The sequence below is a fragment of the Perca flavescens genome, chromosome 5, assembly GCF_004354835.1.
Source record: "Perca flavescens isolate YP-PL-M2 chromosome 5, PFLA_1.0, whole genome shotgun sequence".
Classification (NCBI taxonomy): Eukaryota; Metazoa; Chordata; class Actinopteri; order Perciformes; family Percidae; genus Perca; species Perca flavescens.
In genome coordinates this window covers 6,984,370-7,010,124 of record NC_041335.1, presented here as the reverse complement: position 1 = coordinate 7,010,124, position 25,755 = coordinate 6,984,370, and the positions used below count along the sequence as shown (strand labels likewise).

General features: G+C 42.6%; 1 protein-coding gene across 5 annotated transcripts in view; it reads left to right on the top strand.

Annotated features, from left to right (window-relative positions):
• unc5db (unc-5 netrin receptor Db) overlaps positions 1–25,755 on the top strand; it is a 358,970-nt gene that overhangs the window by 308,411 nt on the left and 24,804 nt on the right. For all 5 annotated transcript variants that reach the window (XM_028577296.1, XM_028577298.1, XM_028577295.1 and 2 more), the window contains 2 exons: positions 6,097–6,268; positions 25,016–25,243. In XM_028577296.1, coding sequence (XP_028433097.1) covers positions 6,097–6,268; positions 25,016–25,243 — 400 coding nt within the window. The remainder of the gene's footprint in view (positions 1–6,096; positions 6,269–25,015; positions 25,244–25,755) is intronic.

The window sequence follows — 25,755 nt, the reverse complement described above, 5'->3', positions numbered from 1 at the left end:
TAGTCATGACAGTTACGGAAACATTGGGGGAGGGGTGAGCTTGCTCTGTTTTGTTTGAAATTTACTTGGAACATCAACAGAAGTGACAATGCAGGAACTCATAGTGCACCTTTAAACCTACATTGTGTAATTTTTTTGAGTTGATTCTTAGCAAAAATCCCTTTGTTCTTTCACAAATATGTGCTCATTCATGTGTAATTACTTCCATCAACTAATCAAAGTATTCTCATAAGCGTAGAATCTGCCATTTAGAATCATTCAGAATACATACAAGCTCAAATGACGGCAGCCACATTGCACATCCATCTTTAAAATAAATTAGCCAAAGAGGGACATACCTCTGCCTTTCGCCCTCATCAGTGGCACCGTGACAAATGCCAAGGGGAGATTACTCGCCAGGGAAGTGAAAAAGTGAATTAAAACGACAACGCGACAGGCAAAGCAACAAGACCAAAGTAAATATTGGAGTGGCTAGAACAGCTGCGTGTAAACGATGGAGACGCTAAGAGCTAATTTTGGGTTTGGCCACCGTAGGAGTTAGCCTCGTGAGACCGTCCTGATCTCACAAGCTCCAGTTTTCTACTCGCAGATCAGTCTGGCATCTTGAAATAGAGAAAATTTGGAGCCATTTGCCTAATGACCGACCAATCAGCGTTGGTTTTGAGGCGGGTTTAGGAGTGACACAACGAGAAACAACTGTTGGCAGTTTTTGCTCTTCATTGAAAGAAGAGCAAAAAATGGCATTGGAGGCTTTTCTCGGAGGAAAAGATGTTTTTGCTCTTCTCCCGGCAAGAGTTTGATTTGATTGGTTGATTTGGCCCGTCTATGACTAACATAGGTAGTGATAGACGGATGGTTTATCCAATCAGCTAACCAGTATTTTCGCCCCTTCCCAAAAGTTCTCTAACAGAAAGTTCCCAGATGGATATGCCGAGCAAATGCGAAGCAATCCATCTGGCGGAGTCAGGTTACGTAGGAGTTAAAACGCACTCGGAATGGGAAGGGCTAGAAAGTTAGTTGTCATGTACAATTTCACCACTAGATGGGAGAAATTCTTACACAATGTAGCTTTAAGCTCAGGTGACTGTTGGTAGCGCAGACTGTGGTTAGAGTTTTGCACGTGGCTTCAGTTGTGAGGAGACAGTAGCAGTAGATAGATTTTACGATGATCAAAGCAGGAAAACGAAAACAGCATGTCTTTGGTAGATAATTGCCACTTTGCACGGCTCCCCAGGTCCCCAAGGAGTGAGTCACTCCTCACTTTAAATAATGCACCTCATCTAGGGCCTTAAGAAGCTGCCGTATAGTAGAATGGAGAGAGTTTGCTAACCTTTTGGGTTGCTACCGGACTCTTAGGCAGCGTTACAGGAGCAGGTAATCTGCTCCTTGCCTACACTTTACATTAAATGTGTGATCAGGCTCAGCACTGTTGGCTGAAGGATCGAGAGCTCTCTTTTGGCCAGTCAAGAGGACATAACAGAAAAACTGACTGAGCTTAGAAAGGGAAGAGGGTGAAGTGGTTGTGCAATGAGATGGCATCTCAGATATTGAGGCAGTAACTGGAAAGTCTGGAGAGGATCTCAGCAGCCAGAAGGAGCATTTACTTTGACGCAAAGTGTGCACACACAGCTTCAACACAATCATAAAGTTGATGACAACACGACCGTCATCGGCCTGATCACTGACAGCAATGAGATGGCCTAAAGAGAGGAGGTCAGAGCCCTGACGTCTTAGTGCAAAGACAACAACCTCCATCTCAATGTCGGCAAAACAACTGTTATGCAGCAGTTATTTTGTATGTATATATTTGTCTGGCATCTGGTTCCGCACAACCAGACTCACAGCTTCATCCCACAGGCCATAAGACTTTTGAACTCTTGAGCACTGAGCTCTCTCATCACATTCACTTTACCGTTAAACCATCACTTTATCTTTATATATACCTTGCTTATGAACTGTGTACACCTCTATACTTTTTTTCTTATCATGCATACATTACTAAATTCCTTTTTACATTTGGTTTTATTCATTTGCAATACTATTTACACAAATTATAATACTTAATTTATATTTATACTGTATATATATAATTTATCATGGGCGTAAATCTGATCTAGCAGTAGGGGGGGCATCAAATTTCTGAAGAGCAATTTTTGAAGGGACACAAATAATACAGCCACAATTATACTCGTAGAGGACATGTGTACACAGAGGAAAGCCTTAATACTATCATTAGTGTAGCATGGAGACTATACCATTATCCTTCTTTTCACTGTTTCTCTTGATTCAATGAAAAAGCTGACTAAATTTACCAAAATATTCTTCTTTAAAACCATGTATTTATTTTTAAGTTGTTTACAATCAAGCCACAAAAATACCTTGAAACATAATGACTTATTTTGAAAAAGTGTCCCCATATAAAAGAAATACAATATTTTTGTACACTTGTCAAAATAGCTGATCATAATGTAAATTAGTGAGCCACTGGTAAAGCTCATCTGCTAACCCTGACAGCCACATGCCTCCAAAAATATGAACTAAGCTCAACACACTTCCCTGAGACTCTCCACCTGACATCCCTGTTCCTCAGTTCTTTCTGTCTCCTTTGCCTGTGACATAGTGACGTTAGTATTAGTTAAGCACCCATTCTTATAAAGATGTTACCAAATTGTCTTGATATGAGGACTTATTGTACTTACTTGGCGTTTTGGTGTAGGCCTACTGAAAAAGGATCTAATGTCAGTTTTTTCTTTTCTCTGTCATTTTATCTGGGCAACAACAACACAAATCTTTAACGTCACATGTCTAAATATGAGTTAGTTTCATAGGTTCACCACGCGGTCATATTATAATTATAAAATGATCTTGCGTCCTCCACATAAATATTAGGTTTTGTCTGGGACAGAGGATATATATTTAACTGATCAGCCACTTAACTTCATATTGAGCAAAACACAACTGTAGATCTTCATTATTAACCCTAATATCAGTTCACACACATAACGTTAGGCTTATCGCCGTGGTAACGTTAGCTGTAGTAGGTGCATTTCTATCCAACAAGCTATTAAACAAGCTAGGTTACGTTACATTATATTACAGTAACATATAGCAAACTGTTTTGTCATGACTAATTCATTTATTACTCAGCATCATTTTTATTTGAGAAAAGAAAAACTTCATCCGATGTTTAATGTGAATAAAATAGCCTTGAACCGCCTACTTACTACATTCCTGTCACTACCCGATGTGACTGTGAGTCGAGTGCAGATCCTAACGTACAGCACGTACAGGACCAAACCACTGTGAAGCAAGGGAGGGGGAACTCAAAATGTTTCTAAACTTAAAAAGCATTTTTGGGGGTTTGTATTGTTTTACTACTTACACAGATATTTTAAGTATACATCATTATGTTATTTACAATATACAGCATTGTTTTTATGATATTTCTACGGGGGGACAACCCTTAGATGGGGGGTCCTGACCCCTCTGACACCCCTGGGATTTACGACCTTGTAATTAATATTTTATATTTTAGCCCTATAGCTTAGCCGGCACTATTTCTTTTTCTGTTAGATTCAGATTTTGCTTTCACTTTTGTTTTCAAGAGTTGGGGTGTCAAAAAAATAAAAATATTAAAAAAATCATTGCATTGCAAGTAGACAGTCTGTCCTGCGGCATATCATGTGCCATTTAAAGTACAGTGCTTTGGTCCAAATATGTATGCTAATGTTTTGTTAATTAGCACTTACCACAAAGTACATGCAACACTGATGGGAATGCCATTAGTTCTGGAGGCATTTGGTTATAAACCAAAGTATTCATTAGGGCTCATCCTCTGGGGACTATAAATATCTGTACAGAACAATTGCAACACTCCTTAGAGTAGATATAGAGATATTTCACTGGAAACCATGATTTTCATGGCAATACATCTAATAGTTATTGAGATATTTCTGTCTGGACCAAACTGATTGACCAACATCACTATGGACCGACAGACTGGATTTGCCATCTCCTGGAGCCACACTACCTTGAATAATAAACACAAGGGTGCCATTATAGTTTATTTGAAGGTTTTAGGAATTGTGTGTTATTATTTAATTATGAAAGCCTGTAAGTGCACCTCATGCTACTGGTGCCATAATCTCACGTAAGCCTGGTTTTTGCAATTATAAAGCAAATAATGTGCCTGTCTGAAATTGGGCCGGTAGGAGACGGAATTGCCAGGGCCAAATTTTTGTCCCAGTCTGCCCCTGCCAGTGAGCCAATGAAATACAATCTAAGAAGGACAGTTTAAGTTAACCATTTATTTATAGTACCTGTCTTGATCAGATGTCACATAATACTTTACTATTAAAGACAAACGCAAAACATGGAATACAGACACTGGACAACGTGTTTTTTGTCAGGAGCCTTCTGCCAACTCTGTTGTCTGAAATGAATAAGGGTTTTTTCACACAGTGCTACTGTCTTTCTGGACATGGCCCGTACCTCCAAAATGAAGTGGTTGATGATCTGGCTAAACTGTTTGCAATCTATCTGATCATCTGACTGCTCATATATCTTGTTTCTTTCTTGTTATCATAGATAAACTGATAGAAATGATGGTCAAAATACAAAAAATAAGTTGTTATGAACTAGAATTGTTTTTTGATATGCAGACTCTCTTTTACAGCAGATTGTGTTGAATCTAACACAACTTTGAAACTACATCAGGCATGCTTCTTTATTATCGACCTGTTAGTTTTAAGTCATTGTGTAGCATACTGTACGTTAAAGCTGCTGCTCCCATGACAGCTATAAATCACTCCTCACTCAAAGGTGAAAATCTTAACAAATCAACACTCAGATCTCTGATCAGTGGTGGCTGATGTGAGCTTAGAAAGCTTTGTGGAGGCATTGATCTTCTCTGTCATGATCCTGTGCAGTCCTGTCTGCCCTTTTTTCAGAAAAAACAAATGCTGCTGCTGCTGCCACCATGTGCTGGCAAGACCTGTTTGTTGTAAGCTGCTTTTAATAAGCACACTCCAACTTTCTGGAAAATCGCAGTGCCTTTTTCACCTGTGCTGGAACAAAATCCTGCAGCCTGGCTGTGTAGCAATAACACATATTTGAGGAGTAAGAGTCCACAAGAAATTTCTTATGTAGCAGCAGCGACAACAATTCAAAAATAGATATTAAACACATACAGTATAATGGTTCTGATAATAAATAAAAAATGTTAAAGATGGAAAGTTATATGAAGATCAGAGCCTACAATCTTAACAATGCACATAGCAAGAAAGGAGCTGCCATGGACAACACCAGGCCCAACGTGGCTGATCTGTTTCACCGTTTTTGTTGTTGAATGAAGTACAGGCTTCATTAAGCATTTCACACTAACACAACACACACACTGACGCATTTCACACTGTTTTATACTCATTTATTATTACACATGCTTAGAGTGCAAATAATGTAGTTGTGCAGGAAACTCAATGCCCTGCAATTTTTTACAAAAAAATGCATGGTGATATGATGCTGAAAAGCCAACCCATTCTCAAATACTGGCACTTGGTCAGTGGCCGTTAGTGTCAGATACCGATGCACAAAGCACCCTTTCTTGGGGGTGGTGAACAACATAGAACTTTCACACAGGAGGCCGGGGTTCTTGTCCCGTTGTCCTGCATGTCACTTAAACGTACATTTTGTTTACCCACCATCAATCTTTTTCTAATAAAGTGGTTTTACCCTGCACTTTGAAAAATGAGGCCAAGGGGTCCCGACCCAGAGCGTCAAAAACGGACGTCAAGGGTCCTGACCAAGCACGTTGAAGAATGATGCCAAAGGTGTACCCAGAGCATTAAAACGTGACGCTAATGGGTCCTGACCAAGCGTCAGTATTTGACGAGTTGGGAGTGAGAATGTATTGGTGGAAAGCAAAGAAGCAACCATCAAAAGGCACAATTACAGGATGTCTAAACAGAGTCATTCGGTATAGGCTGTATCTTGTCTCTGCAGGTCCACAATTTCTTTTAATGTATTTTTTTACAATGTGTCTCATTCTGTGTGTGTGTGTGTGTGTGTGTGTGTGTGTGTGTGTCATGGTGTGTTTAGTGTCCAAACACTGGAAGGATGTGAAATCCTCCTGGGTCCAGAGGTGATGTATGCTCCTCCGGGCCTGGACCTCTCCTGCCCAGTGGCCATGACCATCGCTCACTGCGCTGAGGTGGACACTGAGAACTGGAACATCCAGCTCAAGAGGAAAACACAGGACAGCAAATGGGAGGTGAGAGCTGCAGGCCCACATATGTCAAGTACAGAACAGCCCATCAAGATCTTCGCTTGACTCAGACATGGTGCTTCGCTCTCCTCTGTTGTCTTTTTCCTCAATGGCTCTATTCTTCTTTGTAGCTAAATGACAACAGGAATAAAGGCAGGGTAAACCCATCAAACGTCAGTGTTTCCACTGCTTATGATTATATTACAAAGCATTCTACACCTCAAAGATTAGACTATAAAAGAAACTGAAGTGCAGATTTTGTAGAAAAAGTAAACACCAAAAAAGACCAGTCTCAGCCTAAAAGTAAAAAAGTATATGGACTAATGATTTTACCATAAAGTGTCACCATATTGAAGGCTGTAATCAGTGCATGGCTCCATATGTAACCGTAGTTAACCCTTTGTTTTTACCTGATCAGTATTTAGATGTAGAACCTTTTTCCACCCACTGACTACCTGTCTTACATGTATATATGTATGTGACCACCATACGCTCAGTTGTTTACATGCCTCAAAATAGCATGTTGTTCTATGCAACTGGAGCAACATCTGGATCTAGCAACCTGGTTAAAAAAAAAAGCCTATAATGCCAAGATGACAAAAGAAAGAAAAATAAACTAAATCAGAAATCAAACAAGTAGCAGCAGACACATCATAGTGACCTGTATGCTTTCTTTCAGTTTACCCATCTGTTTCTTTATTAGCCAATGCAATTACAGCAAATATCTTAATATTAGGTTGTTGGCTTATGTTGCCGTAAAACTTAAAGCTGCACTAATCAATATTTGTTATATTAACAATGGATGAAATTACCATGTATAATGCTAAAGGAATTGCTTATAGTGACAAAACTACGTAAGGGATGATGTGGAGGGGTCTTGAATTCCCGCTTTTATCCCGCTTATTACATGGCTATTTACCAAATAAATCAAAAATTTGACACAAAATATTGATTGAAAAAGGATTTTATTGATTTAAAAACTATTGTATTGCTTCCGCAAAAGAAAATAGTCGTTCCGTCTCTACGGTTGGAACACTGCATCCATAGAAACATAAACTCTGTAGCTGTTTCATGCAACCCTCCATCTGTCAATCAGCACCACAGTATCTCCCCCTCCTTGCTTGGCATCAGACTGGTGTGTGTGCCAAACTTCTGTCCTCATTCATCTTGTTTCCTTCTTGCACAGGCGCTGCAGTTTACACACCTGTAAACACAATGTTGCAATGTAACTAATTAACTTTGTTGTCCCTACAACTGAAGTTACAGCTAAGCGATCATAGACTATAGGCTATGTGAAGATGTAGCAAAAGGCGCTCACCAGATCTGCTGTCATTGCCTGAATTGGAGGACAATATCTTGCTCCACGTTTTCCCACTTTTTGCCACAGCTTATAAATTACTCGGACTTCTTTCAGCGGATTGATGGAAGTCCTCCAGAGTGATCAGAACTCTGTCCATGGTGACCAGGAGACCAAAACTAAAGCTAACTAGCTAAGATGAGAATGAATATTGGACAAAAACACAACTCCAAATTAATTGAAATGAATTACTTAATTACTTAAAATACATAATTACTTAATACACACATTTGAATGGCATTTGTCAAATAATGTCTAGAGTAAACTTTTGAAATATAAAACTCTGTAGGCTCCGATCTAGCCAAAACAATTCTCTGTCCATTTGATCCAAAGGAATGCAATGAAATTCAACATTTGGTTTAGTGCTTCTTTCATTTTGCAGATTTTTACACAAGTGTGTACATATTTGTCTGATTAGATTATCTCATGTGAAATGCATTGGAATGCCAGCAGGACTAAGCATAGTGTACAGTATTTTCTTCTTTCCAGTATGGCAGCTCAATGTCTTTTAACATCAAGATCGGTTGTTTTAGTTTCCCTGTTATTTTTTTTACTATTCTATATGGTTTATAACAGATGTCACTCAGTGTAGAGCAGTGAGATTTGTACATGGACGTTAAAGTATAGTGTATGTTACTTGACATAAGATGCCATGGGTTGTTGACTCTGTTATCTCCTTCTGTTTGCTGACTTTTATATATGGGCTTTATGTGATAAAAGGTCCTGTTAGTCACAATGACATGTGTCAGGTGAGTTATGTTTGAGCCATAAAAGACTACTGGGGCTTTGTGGGTGAGCTCATTGATTCCGCCTTATGCTCTCTGTGGGTTCAGAGGGTGACATAAGGCCACATGAAGGCAACATTGCTGGTCCGGCAGGAGGATAATAAAGAAACAATTACAGCATGTAATGGCCAGGAAGAGGCATGGACGCTGTCATTCAGTAGGGAAGTGGTGGTGGTTGCAAGGGCAGTATCGATTTCTGGATCAGGAAAGACATGGCATGGTGAATTTAGATGTTAGGAAATCAGGAGGAGTCATGTAGATTGTTTATCTGCTGACCACAACTCTCCATTTTCCTCCTCGAACATCTCCCAACCCCCATTACACATTTAACATCAACACACACACACAGACACACACATCCATCAACACCAAACAACCAAGCCGTACAACTCACGGTACTCAACAATATTTAGTGTTTCTTGTTAGCTTCACTCTAATGCTTGGAACAGGACACATGTTATTTTTCCAGCTCTTTATGTGTATGTGTTCCAACAATGTCCCCTTTCTGGATGAAGTCCCAATAGCTTAATTCCAAACCCAAATGCATAACAAGCCCAATCGCTGTTGTCACTTTGCATTATTTGCTTTTGTTTTTGAGCAATAACTGGCAAAATGATAACAAGACAAGAGAAGGGGGGGAAGGGGGATAATGAAGAGGATATTCATTCATGCAGTAATGTAAATGTGAATCTGATGTAAAATTTTGGCAAGCCAACTATGGGTCAGAATAATGAATTTCACAGGTTTGCCCCTGGCTGTTGTGGTAGATGTCAGCGCTTAGAAGAGATTGGTATTCAGAGGATTTGCCTGCTTTCTACATTATCTGCTTTTGTCCTGAAAATATTTTTTCTAAACAATGGAGACGGCTGATATAACGAATATTCAAGAGCTGCAGCTGTTTTACCACAAGCAAAAATGCAACATAAAGGACCTTCATCTTCAATTCAAGAAACAGCTTATTTCTGACAGTCATTAGAAGGTTTGCCACATTTGGTTTGGTACCCTTGTACTAAGATCAAAACTACAGTTAAAAGTATTTTAGTCCTGGTTGCAATTATCTTCCCCCCCCACCCTCCTTTTAAAAGCAGTCGTCCAGTTTTTTTTGGTGTGTGGGCATAGAGAGCATCTTGCCATACCGTAGCCTCACTTGGTCCCATTTGTTGACTATCAAACATTATTATACAGTAGCAAGACCATTTCCCATTTTAGTAACCATCTTATCTATATTTTTTACCCATGATAATCAGTGTTGATACAAAAGTAATGCAATTACATTCATGTATTGCGCTTTGCTGTTATGCAGTAACATAATGCATTACTAATAAAATGTTATAATAATATTATAATATTATACCCGTTAAAGCGCATTTTAACCCAAAGTTAAGTGGTGTTTCGTTTTTTTAAGAATTCACCAACATCGCAAAATGGCATTCGGCACCAGAGAAAAAAAATCTGTGAGTAAAAGAGCAACGTTATATCCTGTTGCTGGAATTCGATGGTTGAGATGACTGCAGAGACTGATTCTACATTTGCGAGATGGACATATATTATTTTTCAAGAATTATTACGCTGCCTTGTCCCGTCTCTTGCCCAGTGGTCAGAGCCAGAACCAGAGAAGGCAACATCTGTGTCCCAACAGGTAATGGTGTTGCGGTTGATCCCGTGGTGAAATTCACAAGCTACCTGCCAAGTCATAGCCTACTTCCGTGGTTATTTTGGTGAAAGTAACTCAAATGTAATGCAAAAGTTGTGTACAGCATTACCATTGAGAGACAGTAATATTGTAATATAACTAATTACTCTCAAATGACAGTAAATAGTAATCTATAATGTATAACATTTTGGAAGTAACTTGCCCAACACTGATGATAATTAGTTTTTGTGTTTCCTAGTAGCTTCATCTTTTTTACCTTCCAACACATAATATTATTCTAATATTATCAGAACATAATATATTCATAATATGTAGAGATTGAGCATAATTGTTTTGCCTAGAGAAAATATTGTTCCAAATACGTTACACACCCAAAGCTTATTATAACTTATCCACTCAACCACAGATTTCAACTCCCCATTTAATTCAGAGTTTAACAACATCGTAGGTGCCGACTTGTATACTGTCAAATCATCTGCATACACTGAGATGGTGTTGGTTTATTTTAAAACATGTCTACCTGTTTTAATCATCTGAACTGAACCTGCTTGAGACAAAGATTGGCTGTGCAGCATGGGTTACCATGTTGATGTAAAAGTTAGCTAGCTTCTAGATACCTGAGTCAAGCCCAAAGGCTAATCCATTAATACAGGGTTTTTCTTCATACGTAACACACAGACATTAGATGGATGCCAAAACATAGAAACAGAAGTTGCTCTCTTCCCTTATTTGTTTTATCTTGTTCCATGTCCGTCTTTGTAAGATTACAAACCTTGTCAACTCTCTTTAGGTCATTCAGATTAATGTTGATTTGAAGAGCTCTTCTGCCGATATCTTGTTTGCTTGTTTGTGTCACCACTTTCTGTCAGTTTGTATATATTCTTCCTTTATTCTTTGAGTTCAAGCTCTTGTTTACCTAACCTTGTCTTTTATAAGCATTCTGGGTTTGCTATTGTCTGACAAAAAACTATTTCTTTTCAGTGTAAGAGGGCAATTTCTCAAGATGTACCAGTGTTGCGAATGAGAAAGGGAAGGAGACCCGAGGGAATATGAATGAATACAGTCATGTCTCTTTGCGATTTCACTCTATTATTAAAAGGGTGCAGAGATCTTCAGAGCTTCTTGCTTCGAAATAATGACTTACCATTGAAGTCTAACCTAAATTTAGAGAGAGGAGGGTTTTGACAATGCATAATACCTGTAAATGCACAGTGCTATTAAAATACCCTTATTTCAACTGTCATTTGAATACACACTACCCACAGAACACTCCTCAGGACTCCTAGTCACAGTATATTGTTATTCAGTGCCATATTGCAGTGTGTTAAGCTGTCCTTTTGAGGATGTAAAAAGCATGTACAAAATGCATGGTAAGTGCATAGCAAGTATTCACAGAAGGCATCCAAACACCAGATACGAAAGTGTAACTTTTCTCACTTTATGTTGCATCTCATTGAGAGATAGAGTACCAGTATTTTACATTACATTACATGTCATTTAGCTGACGCTTTCATCCAAAGCGACTTACAATTAAGTGCATTCAACTGAGAAGGTCCAAACTCTAGACAACAAGTAGTAAGTGCAAGTACATTAGCTTTAAATAAGCAAAGCTACAAAGAAACGTATAAAAGTGCAGGTTCAGGAGTTTTTTTTTGTTTTTTTTATATTTATATTTTATATTTTATCCGAGGTGTAGTCGGAAGAGATGTGTTTTTAGCCTTCAGCGGAAGATGTGTAGGCTTTCAGCCATCCTGATGTCGATGGGGAGCTCGTTCCACCATTTAGGAGCGGGATTTGGTAAGTGATTAGTTCTCCCTCGCTGTGAGGGGGCAGCAAGCAGGTTGGCTGATGCAGAGCAAAGTGAGCGGGTTGGGGTATATGGTTTGACCATGTCCTGGATGTAAGCTGGGGCTGATCCGTTCGTGGCCCTGTATGTAAGTACTAGTGTCTTGAAGCGGATTCGGGCAGCCACTGGTAACCAGTGAAGAGAGCGGAGGAGCGGTGTAGTGTGAGAGAACTTGGGGAGGTTAAAGACAAGTCGAGCTGCTGCGTTCTGAATGAGCTGCAGGGGTCGGATGGCACATGCAGGCAGGCCAATCAGGAGGGAGTTGCAGTAGTCTAGACGTGAGATGACTAGAGCCTGAACCAGAACCTGAGCCGCCTTCTGTGTTAGAAGGGGACATATCCTTCTGATGTTATGCAACATGTATCTGCACGATCGGGTGGTTGCAGCAATGTTGGCAGTGAAGGAGAGTTGGTCGTCAAGTGTCACACCCAGGTTTCTAGCAGTCTGGGTGGGGACTACCACCGAGTTGTCGATTGTTATAGTCAGGTCCTGGGTAGGAGAGCCCTTCCCTGGAAGGAAAAGGAGCTCAGTCTGTCAAGGTTGAGTTTCAGATGGTTAGTGGACATCCAAGAAGAGATGTCAGTTAGACAGGCCGAGATACATGCTGCTACTTGAGTGTCAGACTCAGGAAAGGAAAGAATTAATTGGGTGTCATCTGCGTAGCTGTGATAAGAAAAGCCGTGCGACTGAATGACTCAGAGGGAGTTGGTAGAGAGAAGAGGAGGGGACCCAGGACTGATCCCTGAGGAACCCCAGTTTTGAGTGGGCAAGGCTCTGAGCTAGATCCTCTCCAAGTTAACCGGTAGGTTCGGTCTGACAGGTAAGATGTGAGCAATGAGAGCGCAGAGCCTGAGACACCCAGATTCTGGAGTGTCGACAGAAAATAAATCGGCCCGAGTGTATTGTGTGTATTTGAAAGGGGGAAGACATGAGGCCGAGATACTGTGAGATGAAAGGGATAGGTGTATGCTGGTGTTCTAAAAACAACACAAAGTTAGTTATTGTATTTCCATGTTGTTGCAATAATCTCCTATATGTAAAAACACATGTTAGGATTATGAGATAAGTAAATAAATTATAAACCGTGTGGCGGTTATGTCGGTGTTCTAATGCAACCCAGCAGTGAGTGAACAGGTGTGTGTGCTGTCTTACAGAAGATGAAGGCTGGTAAGAGGACTTTTGATTGCCATACTGCCAGTTAACTTGTGATTATTTGTGAGGGAATAAATACTGCTCCTCAGGCTGTGCTTTAGCATGCTGTTTGGTCTCACAGCTCCTCATTACATTTTATAATCACATGTAGTTCATGGATTATAACTGCTTGCTATGGGGCTTGCAACATACTGCGTGACCATATTGTGAGATGGTTTGGATGATAGATTTGTTGCACTTTGCCTTTCTCTGCATGGTTTTTGTATCTCTGTATGTACATTTGTATTCTCTGTATGTTTATACTGGTAATGGCAGCACCATGGGTGTTAGCCCAAGCAAAATGTTCCACTCTACCTTATGCAGAAAACCATCACCTTTAAGCTTCAAAATAGGTTAAAACAAACATGTAATAGTCATACAATGTATAGTCTCGCGTTGCCAGGCTTTCCTTCACAGCGCTGCGGAGGAGGGTCTGGCTAGTCCACACAGCAATCAAGGATGGGAGAAAAACGGGCTCTCGTTTATTGGCATTTCTTTAAACCAATCCCAATCATCTTGGGTGGTGCTAAGCGCGAGCCTCTGCCAAATAGCCTTGGGAAGGAAGTTGTTTTAGTGGAACATGTGCACGTTCACAGAGAGTCTAGCTAGCTGTGTGGATTTACCCTGCAGAGATCTGAGGAGCAGTTAACCATAGTCCTCATAAATCAACCGGAGTTTAAAATGCTAACACAAAGAAAGTGGAAGGTAATGGGACATCTGAAAACGGACATCTGAAAATTTTCGGCAGAATGAGAGCAATCCCAGAAGTGAAACTTCGTGGATATAGACTATACAGTATATTTCATATCATTTGCAGGTTTTGTTCAAGTACATTTTCCTTAAAGTTTAGGATTTTCACTGCAACTGGTGATATTATTTATGATTTCCGTCATGAAAATAAGCTTGACAGAGAGAGTACTTGAACACCATTTGTTTGAATGAGCTGGCTCATTTGTTGCAAAAACACACATTTTTTATTTCTTTCAGAAATTTCCGTAGGCTTGTGATTACTAGGCATAATAGAACTCCCCCTTCCTGCTGGGTTTGTTATAATGTCTTCTTTTTAATTTCTAATGATTGAAAGGAAAAGAAAGGAAAAAATGATAAAATGATTAAAGATTCCTTCATTCCACTTGGAAATAATGTAGTGCTTCCCTGGCTGGTGTTGTCATCTCAAAATAATGAATGTATTGTTCATAATGACTGTTGTTCGGTTTGTTATGTTCTAAAACTATCAGTCATGTTGGAAATGTTTTTTTTTTTTACATTCTCGGTAGACTGCTTACAACCTGTGTGGATTTTTGCTTCGTGATTTAAACCAGTGTTATATTACCTACACCATTATTCAACAGCAGTGTACCTCGCCGCCCGGCCTGTCCTCCTTCACAGACCCCGGCCTGCTGTGTGCTAGATGGAGCTCTGTCACGGCCGGCAGTGCTCCATACCCGCGCAACGTCTCTGTTTCTGGGTTACTGGACTACCAAACGCCGCTGCCCTGACAGAGCTCCAGAGCCTGCAGCTCGCTGTTCTCCCTCCCCTCTTCCTGCTAAATGGCCGGTGTATGTGAGTGAGAGCGCAGTCAGCGAGCTTGTTACGCCCGCAATGTCTTACCACAGGTTCCAGTTAATCTTAAATATACTATAGTTATGCCAAAAGTGTTGCTAGATACCTAGCCGCGATCTTTACCCATAGGATTGAAGGGACACTAGCAGCTAACGAAACCCCTCACATTCACAAAAATGCATTAAATTGAAATCGGACACAAGTGTTAGCTTTGTAAGACCTTTGGGTAGCTGTAGTATAAGTGGCGTGACGAAATTCAAACTGTAAATATACTATAGTTATGCCAAAAGTGTAGCTAGCTACCTAGCCGCGATCTTTACCCATAGGATTGAAGGGACACTAGCAGCTAACGAAACCCCTCACAGTCACAAAAATGCATTAAATTGAAATCGGACACGTGTTAGCTTTGGGGTAGCTGTAATATAAGTGGCGTGATGAAATTCAAACTGTAAATATACTATAGTTATGCCAAAATTGTAGCTAGCTACCTAGCCGCTATCTTTACCCATAGGATTGAAGGGACACTAGCAGCTAACGAAACCCCTCACATTCAAAAAAATGCATTAAATTGAAATTGGACACGTTTTAGCTTTGGGGTAGCTGTAATATAAGTGGCGTGATGAAATTCAAACTGTAAATATACTATAGTTATGCCAACAGCTGGCCAGCTCCGCGGAGCCCCGAGCCCCGGTAGGCCAGTAACGCAGAAACGGTGACTTTGCCCTGGATATGGAGCCCAGCAGGCTGCTGCTTTCTCGTCAGACTGTGTGGAGCTCCTTAAGTCCGACTTACCAAATTTGCAATTAGCCATCTATTTTCGGAAAACGGCCCATATTTCAGCTTTATATAGTTGATTTCTTGCATGAAAAAAGTCTCTTTTTTATAATTTTAATAACGAAATAGCAGACAAACAATGTATAACTTTGCAGTGTCTAAAATATGACACCTGCTGTCTCATCTCCAATGTATGTGTATGTGGTTCGCTCAACCAATCAGCACGCAACTCATCTAAATATTCATGAGCATACCATATTTGGAAGAAAAACTCTTACTCGTTACAAATATGGCCATATTCACAGGGTAGTTAAGGGCCCATAGAATAGCACTCGGGCAATTTTCAGCCAAACCAATGTTACATACCCTATTAGGAGACCTTAAGGAACAGTGTGAAATACCCTATATAATCATTCTATCACCCCTTTAAGTGGTCTGGACACCCTTCTGTGCTAATTCTCTCTTTTTGGCTGTTGCTCAACCCTAATCTATAATCAGCCTGAACTTTCTGCTGATCTGAATTGAAATACTGGAGATGGAGTAATGAATGATGACTGAATGATTTGACTTTTGTGTGACCCACAAATTTGTATGAAATAATGTTTTTAATGGCATATATATATACCATCAATGGACACAATGCTTCCTTTGTTCTTGCATAAATTCCCAAGAACATTAATGGTGAAATATATGAAGTGGTCCATGTACATTTTGTGTTTGAATAGTATGAAAGAACCTGCTCTGATTTTACCTAATGAAGATCTGAGAACCAAAACGTTAACAAAGTGAGTACAGGTGATTAACAATTAGGGCTTTAACGATTTTGGAAAATAATCAAAATGCAATTTTTTTTCACCAATATTGCAATATTATAATATTGTCTTCTGTATTATTCAACAAAGACAAGCAATATATCATTGTATAGTATGAACAACACAAGATTATATAGATTAAACAAACTGTATTTTCCTGGAGGCCAGGCCTGTATGTGATGATGAAATTAGGTGATCATCTTTTATAATCACAGTAGTATATTGAGCACTGATCAAGCCTGGTGTAAACATTCATATGAAAGTCATAAACAAATCACACAAACTAAAGTGCAGATTGCAGAAATATAAAAACAAATATGTGGCTTTACCACACTTAGTGGTATTTAGATTATTTCATTATTATTTACTGTAATAAATATATGTTAACATGTGGATTGTACTTTTTAAACACTGTCTTTGAACTTTACTAGACAGTTAAATAAGTAAAAATATAGTATATATTACAGGCCAAACGTTTGGACACACCTTCTCATTCAATGTGTTTTCTTTATTTTCATGACTATTTACATTGTAGATTCTCACTGAAGGCATCAAAACTAGGAATGAACACATATGGAATTATGTACTTAACGAAAAAGTGTGAAATAACTGAACACGTCTTATATTTTAGAGTCTTCAAAGTAGCCACCTTTTGCTTTTTTGATAGCGCTGCAAACCCTTGGTGTTCTCTCAATGAGCTTCATGAGGTAGTCACCTGAAATGGTTTTCACTTCACAGGTGTGCCTTGTCAGGGTTAATTAGTGGAATTTTGTCCCTTATTAATGGGGTTGGGACCATCAGTTGTGTTGTGCAGAAGTCAGGTTGATACACAGCCGACAGCCCTATTGGACAACTGTTAGAATTCATATTATGGCAAGAACCAATCAGCTAAGTAAAGAGAAACGAGTGGCCATCATTACTTTAACAAATGAAGGTCAGTCAGTCCGGAAAATTGCAAAAACTTTGAATGTGTCCCCAAGTGCAGAGTCACTTCTGCTGCTGCGGATAAGTTCATCCGAGTCACCAGCCTCAGAAATCGCAAGTTAACAGCAGCTCAGATTAAAGACCAGATGAATGCCACACAGAGTTCTAGCAGCAGACACATCTCTAGAACAACTGTTAAGATGAGACTGCGTGAATCAGGCATTCATGGTCAAATAGCTGCTAGGAAACCACTGCTAAGGAGAGGCAACAAGCAGAAGAGATTTGTTTGGGCCAAGAAACACAAGGAATGGACATTAGACCAGTGGAAATCTGTGCTTTGGTCTGATGAGTCCAAATTGGAGATCTTTGGTTCCAACCGCCGTGTCTTTGTGCGACGCAGAAAAGGTGAACGGATGGATTCTACGTGCCTAGTTCCCACCGTGAAGCATGGAGGAGGAGTTGTGATGGTGTGGGGGTGTTTTGCTGGTGACACTGTTGGGGATTTATTCAAAATTGAAGACATACTGAACCAGCATGGCTACCACAGCATCCTGCAGCGACATGCCATCCCATCCGGTTTGCGTTTAGTTGGACCATCATTTATTTTTCATCAGGACAATGACCACAAACACACCTCCAGGCTGTGTAAGGGCTATTTGACCAAGAAGGAGAGTGATGGAGTGCTGCGCCAGATGACCTGGCCTCCTCACCGGACCTGAACCCAATCGAGATGGTTTGGGGTGAGCTAGACCGCAGAGTGAAGGCAAAAGGGCCAACAAGTGCATCTCTGGGAACTCCTTCAAGACTGTTGGAAAACCATTTCAGGTGACTACCTCTTGAAGCTCATCAAGATAATGCCAAGAGTGTGCAAAGCAGTAATCAGAGCAAAGGGTGGCTACTTTGAGGAATCTAAAATATAAGACATGTTTTCAGTTATTTCACACTTTTTTGTTAAGTACATAATTCCATATGTGTTCATTCATAGTTTTGATGCCTTCAGTGAGAATCTACACGGTAAATAGTCATGAAAATAAAGGAAATGCATTGAATGAGAAGGTGTGTCCAAACTTTTGGCCTGTACTGTATATATATACATATAAAAATATAAAACGGTGTATTTTTTTTACAGTGCACACAGAGGAGCTGCCCCTCCCCCTCGTGAAGTTGTGTGCCGCGTCAACATTGCACTTGCTCAGAGAGGCTATTGTTCTATTTCGTATACGCTTCGCCCTCTAAGGCTACGCTATTGGGTTTATCCCTTCGCGCATGCGCAGTCGTGAAGATTTTCTTTCCCGCCCTTGCGTACAGTACGGGCTTCAACTACGTCCCGCAGATACTGTATATATACAGAGCGGACCCGTTGTTCATCTCCCACTTTTTCTTCAAGCTAACAGTATGAAGACAAACTCGACTTCCAGCGGTGTTCGCCTCTGCCCCAACTGCCGGACCGGCTACATCCCACCGCCAGACCTCCATCCCCGCTGTGAGACCTGCCTCGGTACCGCTCACGCGGGCCCGGCTGTCACCCCCGACACCTCCTGCCAGTTCTGCGCCCGCCTGCCATCTAAAGAGCTTAACCGGCGGGCGGAAGCTTTTCTGGGTTGTCAGGCTAGCAGGGAAGGGGATGGCAGCTGGGCAGACAGACGGCAATCCGTCAACACCCTGGATCCGCATGACTTCCAGCGGTGTTCGCCTCTGCCCCACAGTCTGCCGGACCAGCTACATCCCGCCGCCAGACCTCCATCCCTGCTGTGAGACCTGCCTCGGTACCGCTCATGCAGGCTAGCGTGGAAGGGGATGGCAGCTGGGCAGACAGACGGCAATCCGTCAACACCCTGGATCCGCTGGAGGAAGGCTTTATCAACGAGCACGAGCCCGATGGCTCGATTCCCTCGGATAACGCCTCCGTCACCGGCTGTCCCTCCTCCCCCCTGGGAGGACTGGACCTCGAAACGGGGATCGATGCCCTCTCATTGCAGCTCTCCCCATCTCCGAAACGGCCAGGGGCACCGTTTCGGTGGCCTCCACCGCTAAGGCTCTCTTCTTGGATCTGCTGGAGATCGTCAAAAGGCGGCAGACCAGAGAAATATAGTGCTCCCTGCTGAGCTTCCAGCCCCCACTCTTGGTCTCTTGAGCGGGGATGTTTACGCTCAGGAGCCGCCCTTCTCACGGGCTCGCCCTCAGATTCGCGCTTCACGGAGCATTCGGCTGTTCGTGGAGGAGGCTCTCTCTCTCCCAGCCCAGGAAACTGAAGGCTCCCGTCTCTCGCTACGCCATAAAATGCTGCGGCAGCGTCTTCCCAGGGTTTGAGCTCTGCTCCTCGGCCCGGCCCCCCTCCGTAGCGGCTGCCGGCACATTACCGGCAGGCTCCGTGACCATCAAGGTGTCATCCACCTGGTCTAACCCGACCCCCGAGCCACAACGACGTGGCTATGTCGGGGCGTGGGTAACGTCTGTCCCTCTACAGTTAGGTGCCGGAGACACAACACCCCTTGTTCCCACTGAACAATGCGCTGATAACATGACAGTCGTTCCCCACACAAGCACACACCAGCACACCGCAGCACGCGGAGCTCCACCGCTCTTTAACTATGCAGACAGCGGGAGCCAACGCTCACGCGCTATGAGCAGTGCCGCTCAGTCATTCTTCTCCCCCCGGCTATACCGGCCGCCGCCCTTTTAACAGAGCCCTACCATGGGCTGGGTGACATGATAACACGTCTCGCTCAGCGGCGGAACGCGCTCCTTGCTGGCTATGTCTGTAAACACACAAACATGCGCACGCACACTTTCGGAGCACAGCGCGGCATGGATGAGTGTGACACACAAAAGAGAGGCGGGTTGCGTCCTATTCTCGACCTGCCCCAATTCAACCGGTGCATTATGGGGCGCCAATTCCACATGCTGATGGTCAAGCACGTGTTGGAATGTGTGCACCACCATGAATGGTTCACATCTGTGGATCTGAAAGACGTATACTTTCACATCCAATTATTCCCAGACACAGGAAATTCCTGCGCTTCTTTTTCCAAGGGGCCCATTCCAGTACAACCGGCTGCTGGTCGGGTACTCACTGCACCCCCACACTTTTTCCAAACATAGAGACGGCACTTCAGCCGTTGCGGAAAAAAGGCATCAGAGTCCTGTTTTATCTGGACGATCTGCTCATTCTGGCCTCCTCCCGGGAAAAGGCAGCGCTGCAAACTATGAAAGTTTTGCGACATCTGCAAACATTGGCTTCGCCATAAACTGGCAAAAAAGCTCACTGCTCCCCGCACAATCGATAGTTTATCTGGGCGTGGACATAAACTCGATTGTCATGAGCGTCAGGCTGTCAACGCCAAGACAAGACGCACTGATCTCTCTGTTGTCGCGCACCACAACCATATGCGTTCAGTGTCAGTGTTCTGTGATGCTTTTTCTGGGCACGATGTCTGCGGGTCACGTAGTAGCCCCCCTGGGTGTCCTCCACATGAGGAAAATCCAGAGTTGGTTTCACCACTAGCGCCTTGACCCTATACGCCACAAGTGGTGAATGCTGACCATTCCTCCCTCTCTTCAGTCAGACCTGGCATATTGAGGAAACCCCCCACTCCACGGTGCTGAAGGTCTTAAACACTTCACCCTGTGGTAGCAGGGAGACATGTTGTCGTGCGGACAGACAACATTACAGCAGCAGCATTCAGAAACCGCCAGGGCGGCGTGCGCTCGGCTATTGGAAATGGCCAGGAGCCTCCTGCTGTGGGCCCACAGTCATCTGTGGTCCCTCAAAGCTGTTTATATCCCTGGGGTTTTGAACCGGGCAGCAGACCTAATGTCGAAGGGAGGGCCCTCTCACAACGAGTGGAAATTGAATCCCTCTATTGTTCAGGAGCTGCGGAGCAGGTTTGGGAAAGCGGAAGTGGATCTGTTCGCCTCACGAGTGGTTTTCCTTGAGCACACGGGACAATCCACCCCTCAGCGTAGACGCTTTCTCCCACCAACCCTGGCCCAGAACCCTCCTATACGCTTTCCTCCGGTCCCTCTTATTCCTCGCCTCCTGGAACGCATCCAGGAGGAGAATCTGTCAGTCATCTTAGTGACACCGGAGCGCACAAGCGCATCCTGGTTCCCAACTCTGGTTCAGCTGCTGGCGGGTCCCCCCTGGCAACTGCCGTGGCGTGAGGACGCTCTGTCACTATTTCTGGCTGGCTGCTGAGCGGGAACGCTTGCAGAAATTATGCTTGCCTCCTGCCATGGTGTGCACTATCCAGAACGCAAGAGCCCCTTCCACTACAGCGTGTTATGCGGGACGTTGGTCTGCTTTCCAGCGCTGGTGCACGGAGAAGGAAGCGGACCCCATATCGTGTCCCCTGCCTCTTGTGTCAGCTTATCTCCAAACATTAGTGGATAATGATTTGGCTCCATCTACAGTCAAAGCCTACGCAGTAACCATCTCATCCTGCCACGAAGGCTATGGAGAGAGGATGGTTTTTGCGCACCCCCTGATAAAGCGTTTTCTTGAAGGGGGTCAGACGACAGAAACCCGCCGTGTACCCTCTCACACCCCAATGGGACATAGCACTAGTGCTTTGAGCTCTGGGGAAGCCTCCTTTCGAGCCCCTAGCACAAGCCTCTCTCAGGTTGCTGTCACTAAAAACGGCACTTCTCCTTGCCTTGACGTCAGCCAAGAGAGTGAGCGACTTATGTGCGCTGTCAGTTTAACTGTCCTGCCTCTCCATTAGAGGGGACGGAAGCGCAGCCGTCACCCCCTCATTCACACCGAAAAATTCTAACTAATTCTTTTTGGTCGGTGTTTTTCCCTCAAGGGTTTTTCCCGCCACTTCACGACAACGCCGCGGAGGAGGTTTTCTACTGGTTATGCCCGGTGCGCGTGTTATCACGGCACGTTTTACGCACAGCGGACATAAGGCAGACACAGCAGCTGTTTGTACACTATGGGGAACACTCCCAAGGAGCGGCCCTTTCAAAACAGCGTCTGTCTCACTGGCTGTGCGAGGCTATCATCCAGACCTATAACACGGGAATCCGGGCACACTCTACGAGGGCACTGTCGGCATCGGCGGCTCCGTTCAAGGGCATGAAAGTAGCCGCATCTGCGCAGCGGCATCCTGGGCATCTCCATGCCCTTTCATCCGTTTCTATCTGCGCAGTATGTCTGAGCCCTTTATGACCCACTCGGTTCTATCCTCACTCAACGTCGAATAATGCTCCGTTGTATGTGTGCTCTGCCTACCTGCTTCCCCCCCTACCCCCCTTTTTGCGCTGGGTGCTGGGAGGAGAGCGGTGCCTCATATATATGTTGTCACTATGTCTCTCACTAACCATGCACGCCTACAATCATGATATGTACCGCTGCATGTGTAGGTTACTCGTCTGAGACCCTCACCCCCCCCCCCTACACTGGGTGGCTGAGAGGAACATATACGTCCCATAATTGTCAATCAATTACAACTCTCACTATCATGCATGCCTACACTCATGGCTTGGCCTTTGCAGCCAGCTAGGTCAAGTCATTACCATGGCAGGCTCTTTTACCAGAATAACGCTTCTGATGCGATCTCCTGCCAGTGCATGAGAGAGAAAAAAGTCTATGTTCTGCTTGTGGACCCTGTGTCGCAGGTGGCATTGACTACATTAGCTTCACCCTAACCCAATAGCGTAGCCTTAGAGGGTGAAGCCTATACGAAATAGAACGATAGTTACGTTATTGTAACACCAGATTCTATCAGTATAGGCGTAGCCCTCTAAGATTCGGGCCACCTGCTCCTGTTACATTAGCTGAAGAAAAAGCTGATGTTGGGAGATGAACAACGGGTCCGCTCTGTATATATACAGTATCTGCAGACGTAGTTGAAGCCTGTGCTGTACGCAAGGGCGGAAAAGAAAATCTTCACGACTGCGCATGCACGAAGGGATAAACCTAATAGCGTAGCCTCAGAGGGCTACGCCTATACTCATAGAATCTGGCGTTACAATAACGTAACTATCGTTACGTTAGTAGTAGCATGCTACTGGTGGTCTTGCCGTGGGATTAACTGTACTAATAAAACCGTTGAAACAACGCGGCCCCGGTTTGAATGACAGAAATCTGCTCAAGGTATGGCATAGCGTTAGCGTGCCAGGTTGATGCTTTCTCTGCGGATTGCAGACTAATTTGCTCTCGCGAGTCACGTGACCAAGGCCTTTGCGATTAACAAATCGTGTTTTAACATATCGAGATATTATTGCAAATGCGATTAATCGTTCAGCCCTATCGACAATGTGTGCAGGAGTTTTTGTTTTTTTCATAGTCAGAGTTCATGATATAACTATCTGAATCTAAATGGGGTGGCATTAACTCAGCCCTTAGGGACTTGGCACGTTGGGTCGACAGTTTAACTCTCCATACGGACCAAAGTACGGAGTGTGGACTGGTAGCTAGAGAGATGCCAGTTCAACTCCTGGGCACTGCCAAAGTGACCTTGAGCAAGGAACACAACTGCTCTCCATTTAGTGCATGTTTAGGTCCTGGGCATGTGTGTATTTGTAGCAACAGAGGGAACATTATTATATTAACCTTGCGGGATCAATAAAATATTCTTCTATCTAGATTGCAACTTTGTAGTGTGTTTGAATATTATATTATAATGCAAATAATCTTTTTAGTCCTTTTTTTATTCTCAGCAGTAAACAGGATACAAATAGTTAGATAGCTTGGGAAACGCAAGAGTCAATCTTAGGGCCTTTCTTTTTAGTATACTGTATATATAAATGACCTTTCACTAGTATGTAATGATATTGATTTAATAATGTATGCAGATTATACTGTGTTGTACACTCATGGTGAAGAATGCCACAGAGGTTGCTTTAAAATTAAAAAATGTAATGCATAAGGTTGTTGAATGGTTACATAATTCATGTCTCACTTTGAATACTGAAACCATGTTTTTTAAAAATAGATGCAAACTTAAGGAATGTCCTGAGGTTTTAGTAAATGGGCATACAATTAAAAATGTGGACGAATTCAAATATTTGGGTGTCACCCTGGACCTAACTCTTACCTTTAAAAAACATGTTCAAAAACTGAGTAGTACACTGAAATTTAACCTTATAAATTTCAGACATATAAGAAACTCTCTTACCATTGAGGCATCAAATACCTACTTAAGTGCAGTGATTGTTCCACACTTTTTGTATTGCATGACAAGTTGGTCTCAAGCAGGTAAGACAGTGTTAAGACCACTTGAATAATTATATAAAACAGCCCTTAAGATCCATGATAAAAAAACACGTCAATATCACCACTGCAAAATAATAATAATAATAATAATAAAATAAATAAATGTTGGAAATTTGATAATGCATTCGAATGTTTGCTTACTTTTTAAAATCATTCATAATGCTGTCGCTCCTCTAAAAAAATGTATTACACTCAACTCAGAAAAAAAAAGAGCTACTCAGTCAGCCACTAGAGGAGAGTGCAATATTCCCAACCGCAAAACTTAAATTGGCAAATCATCCTTTTTAGGAAGGGGGAACAATTGAGCACCTGATAGTTTTAATCGTAAATTAGGTGTGACTGTGGTTGTAAATTTGTATATTTTAATGTTTTGTATTTCACTTGCATGGAATTTTTATTGTGTTAATGATCTGTCAAGGGACTACGGGCAGAAAATAGCACTTGTGCTACAACCTGGCACAATGCATCTCTCCTTGTTCTTATACAAGGTTAATGTTAACTTGTGCATTGTCCCCGTTTCAATAAAATGAATCTGAATCTGAGATGATGTTTAATGTAACATGTTCTAGCTAAGAAGAAATCCATGAAGTGTCTTCATTGGGACCACCTCTGTGCTTTATTGCAGGAAGTGATGTCAGTGGAGGAGGAGTCCACTTCCTGTTACTGTCTGATGGACTCAACAAGCTGCCATCTGCTTCTGGACCAGCCGGGCTCGTACGCCCTGGTGGGCGAGCCCCTTACGCAGGCCGCCGTCAAGAGACTGAAGCTGGCTGTGTTTGGGGGCATGGAGGCCGGCTCCATGAGCTACAGCCTGCGGGTGTACTGTGTGGATGACACACCACACGCCTTTCAGGTGGGTGAAGGACAATGGTTACTGTAGGTGTCTAGCTCATTGTTTTTCCTTTTTGTTTGTCCAACAAAAGTTGAGTCATGATTGTTTCCAGTAGCATTGTGCCTTACAGTTCTCCACAGTCTCTTTTATTTATAAAGAGGATGTAGCCAGTAATAATGGCTTAAGTAGCAGATACTTTCACTTTGTGGTGCTCACAGCTGAAAAAAATGACTTTTAGTAAATTCAACATGTTCTTCCAGAAAGTGTCCTTGTTAGCCTGGATAATCTAATTAGCACACTGTTGACAATGAGGTTTGTGGATTATCTAATGTAAGCAGGACATTATTTCTCAAAAGACACTTTGCTTTTGAAAGTCATTTTTCAAAGCTGGGAAGAGCTCCCAGCAATTTGTAGAGCACGCATTAAATTAAATTTATCTCCGTTGTACTTGGGTCAAAGCAGAAATCCAGAGACAAATATTGCAAAAATGAGCAAATTATAAAAACTATCTGCATTGATGTCACTTGAGAAAA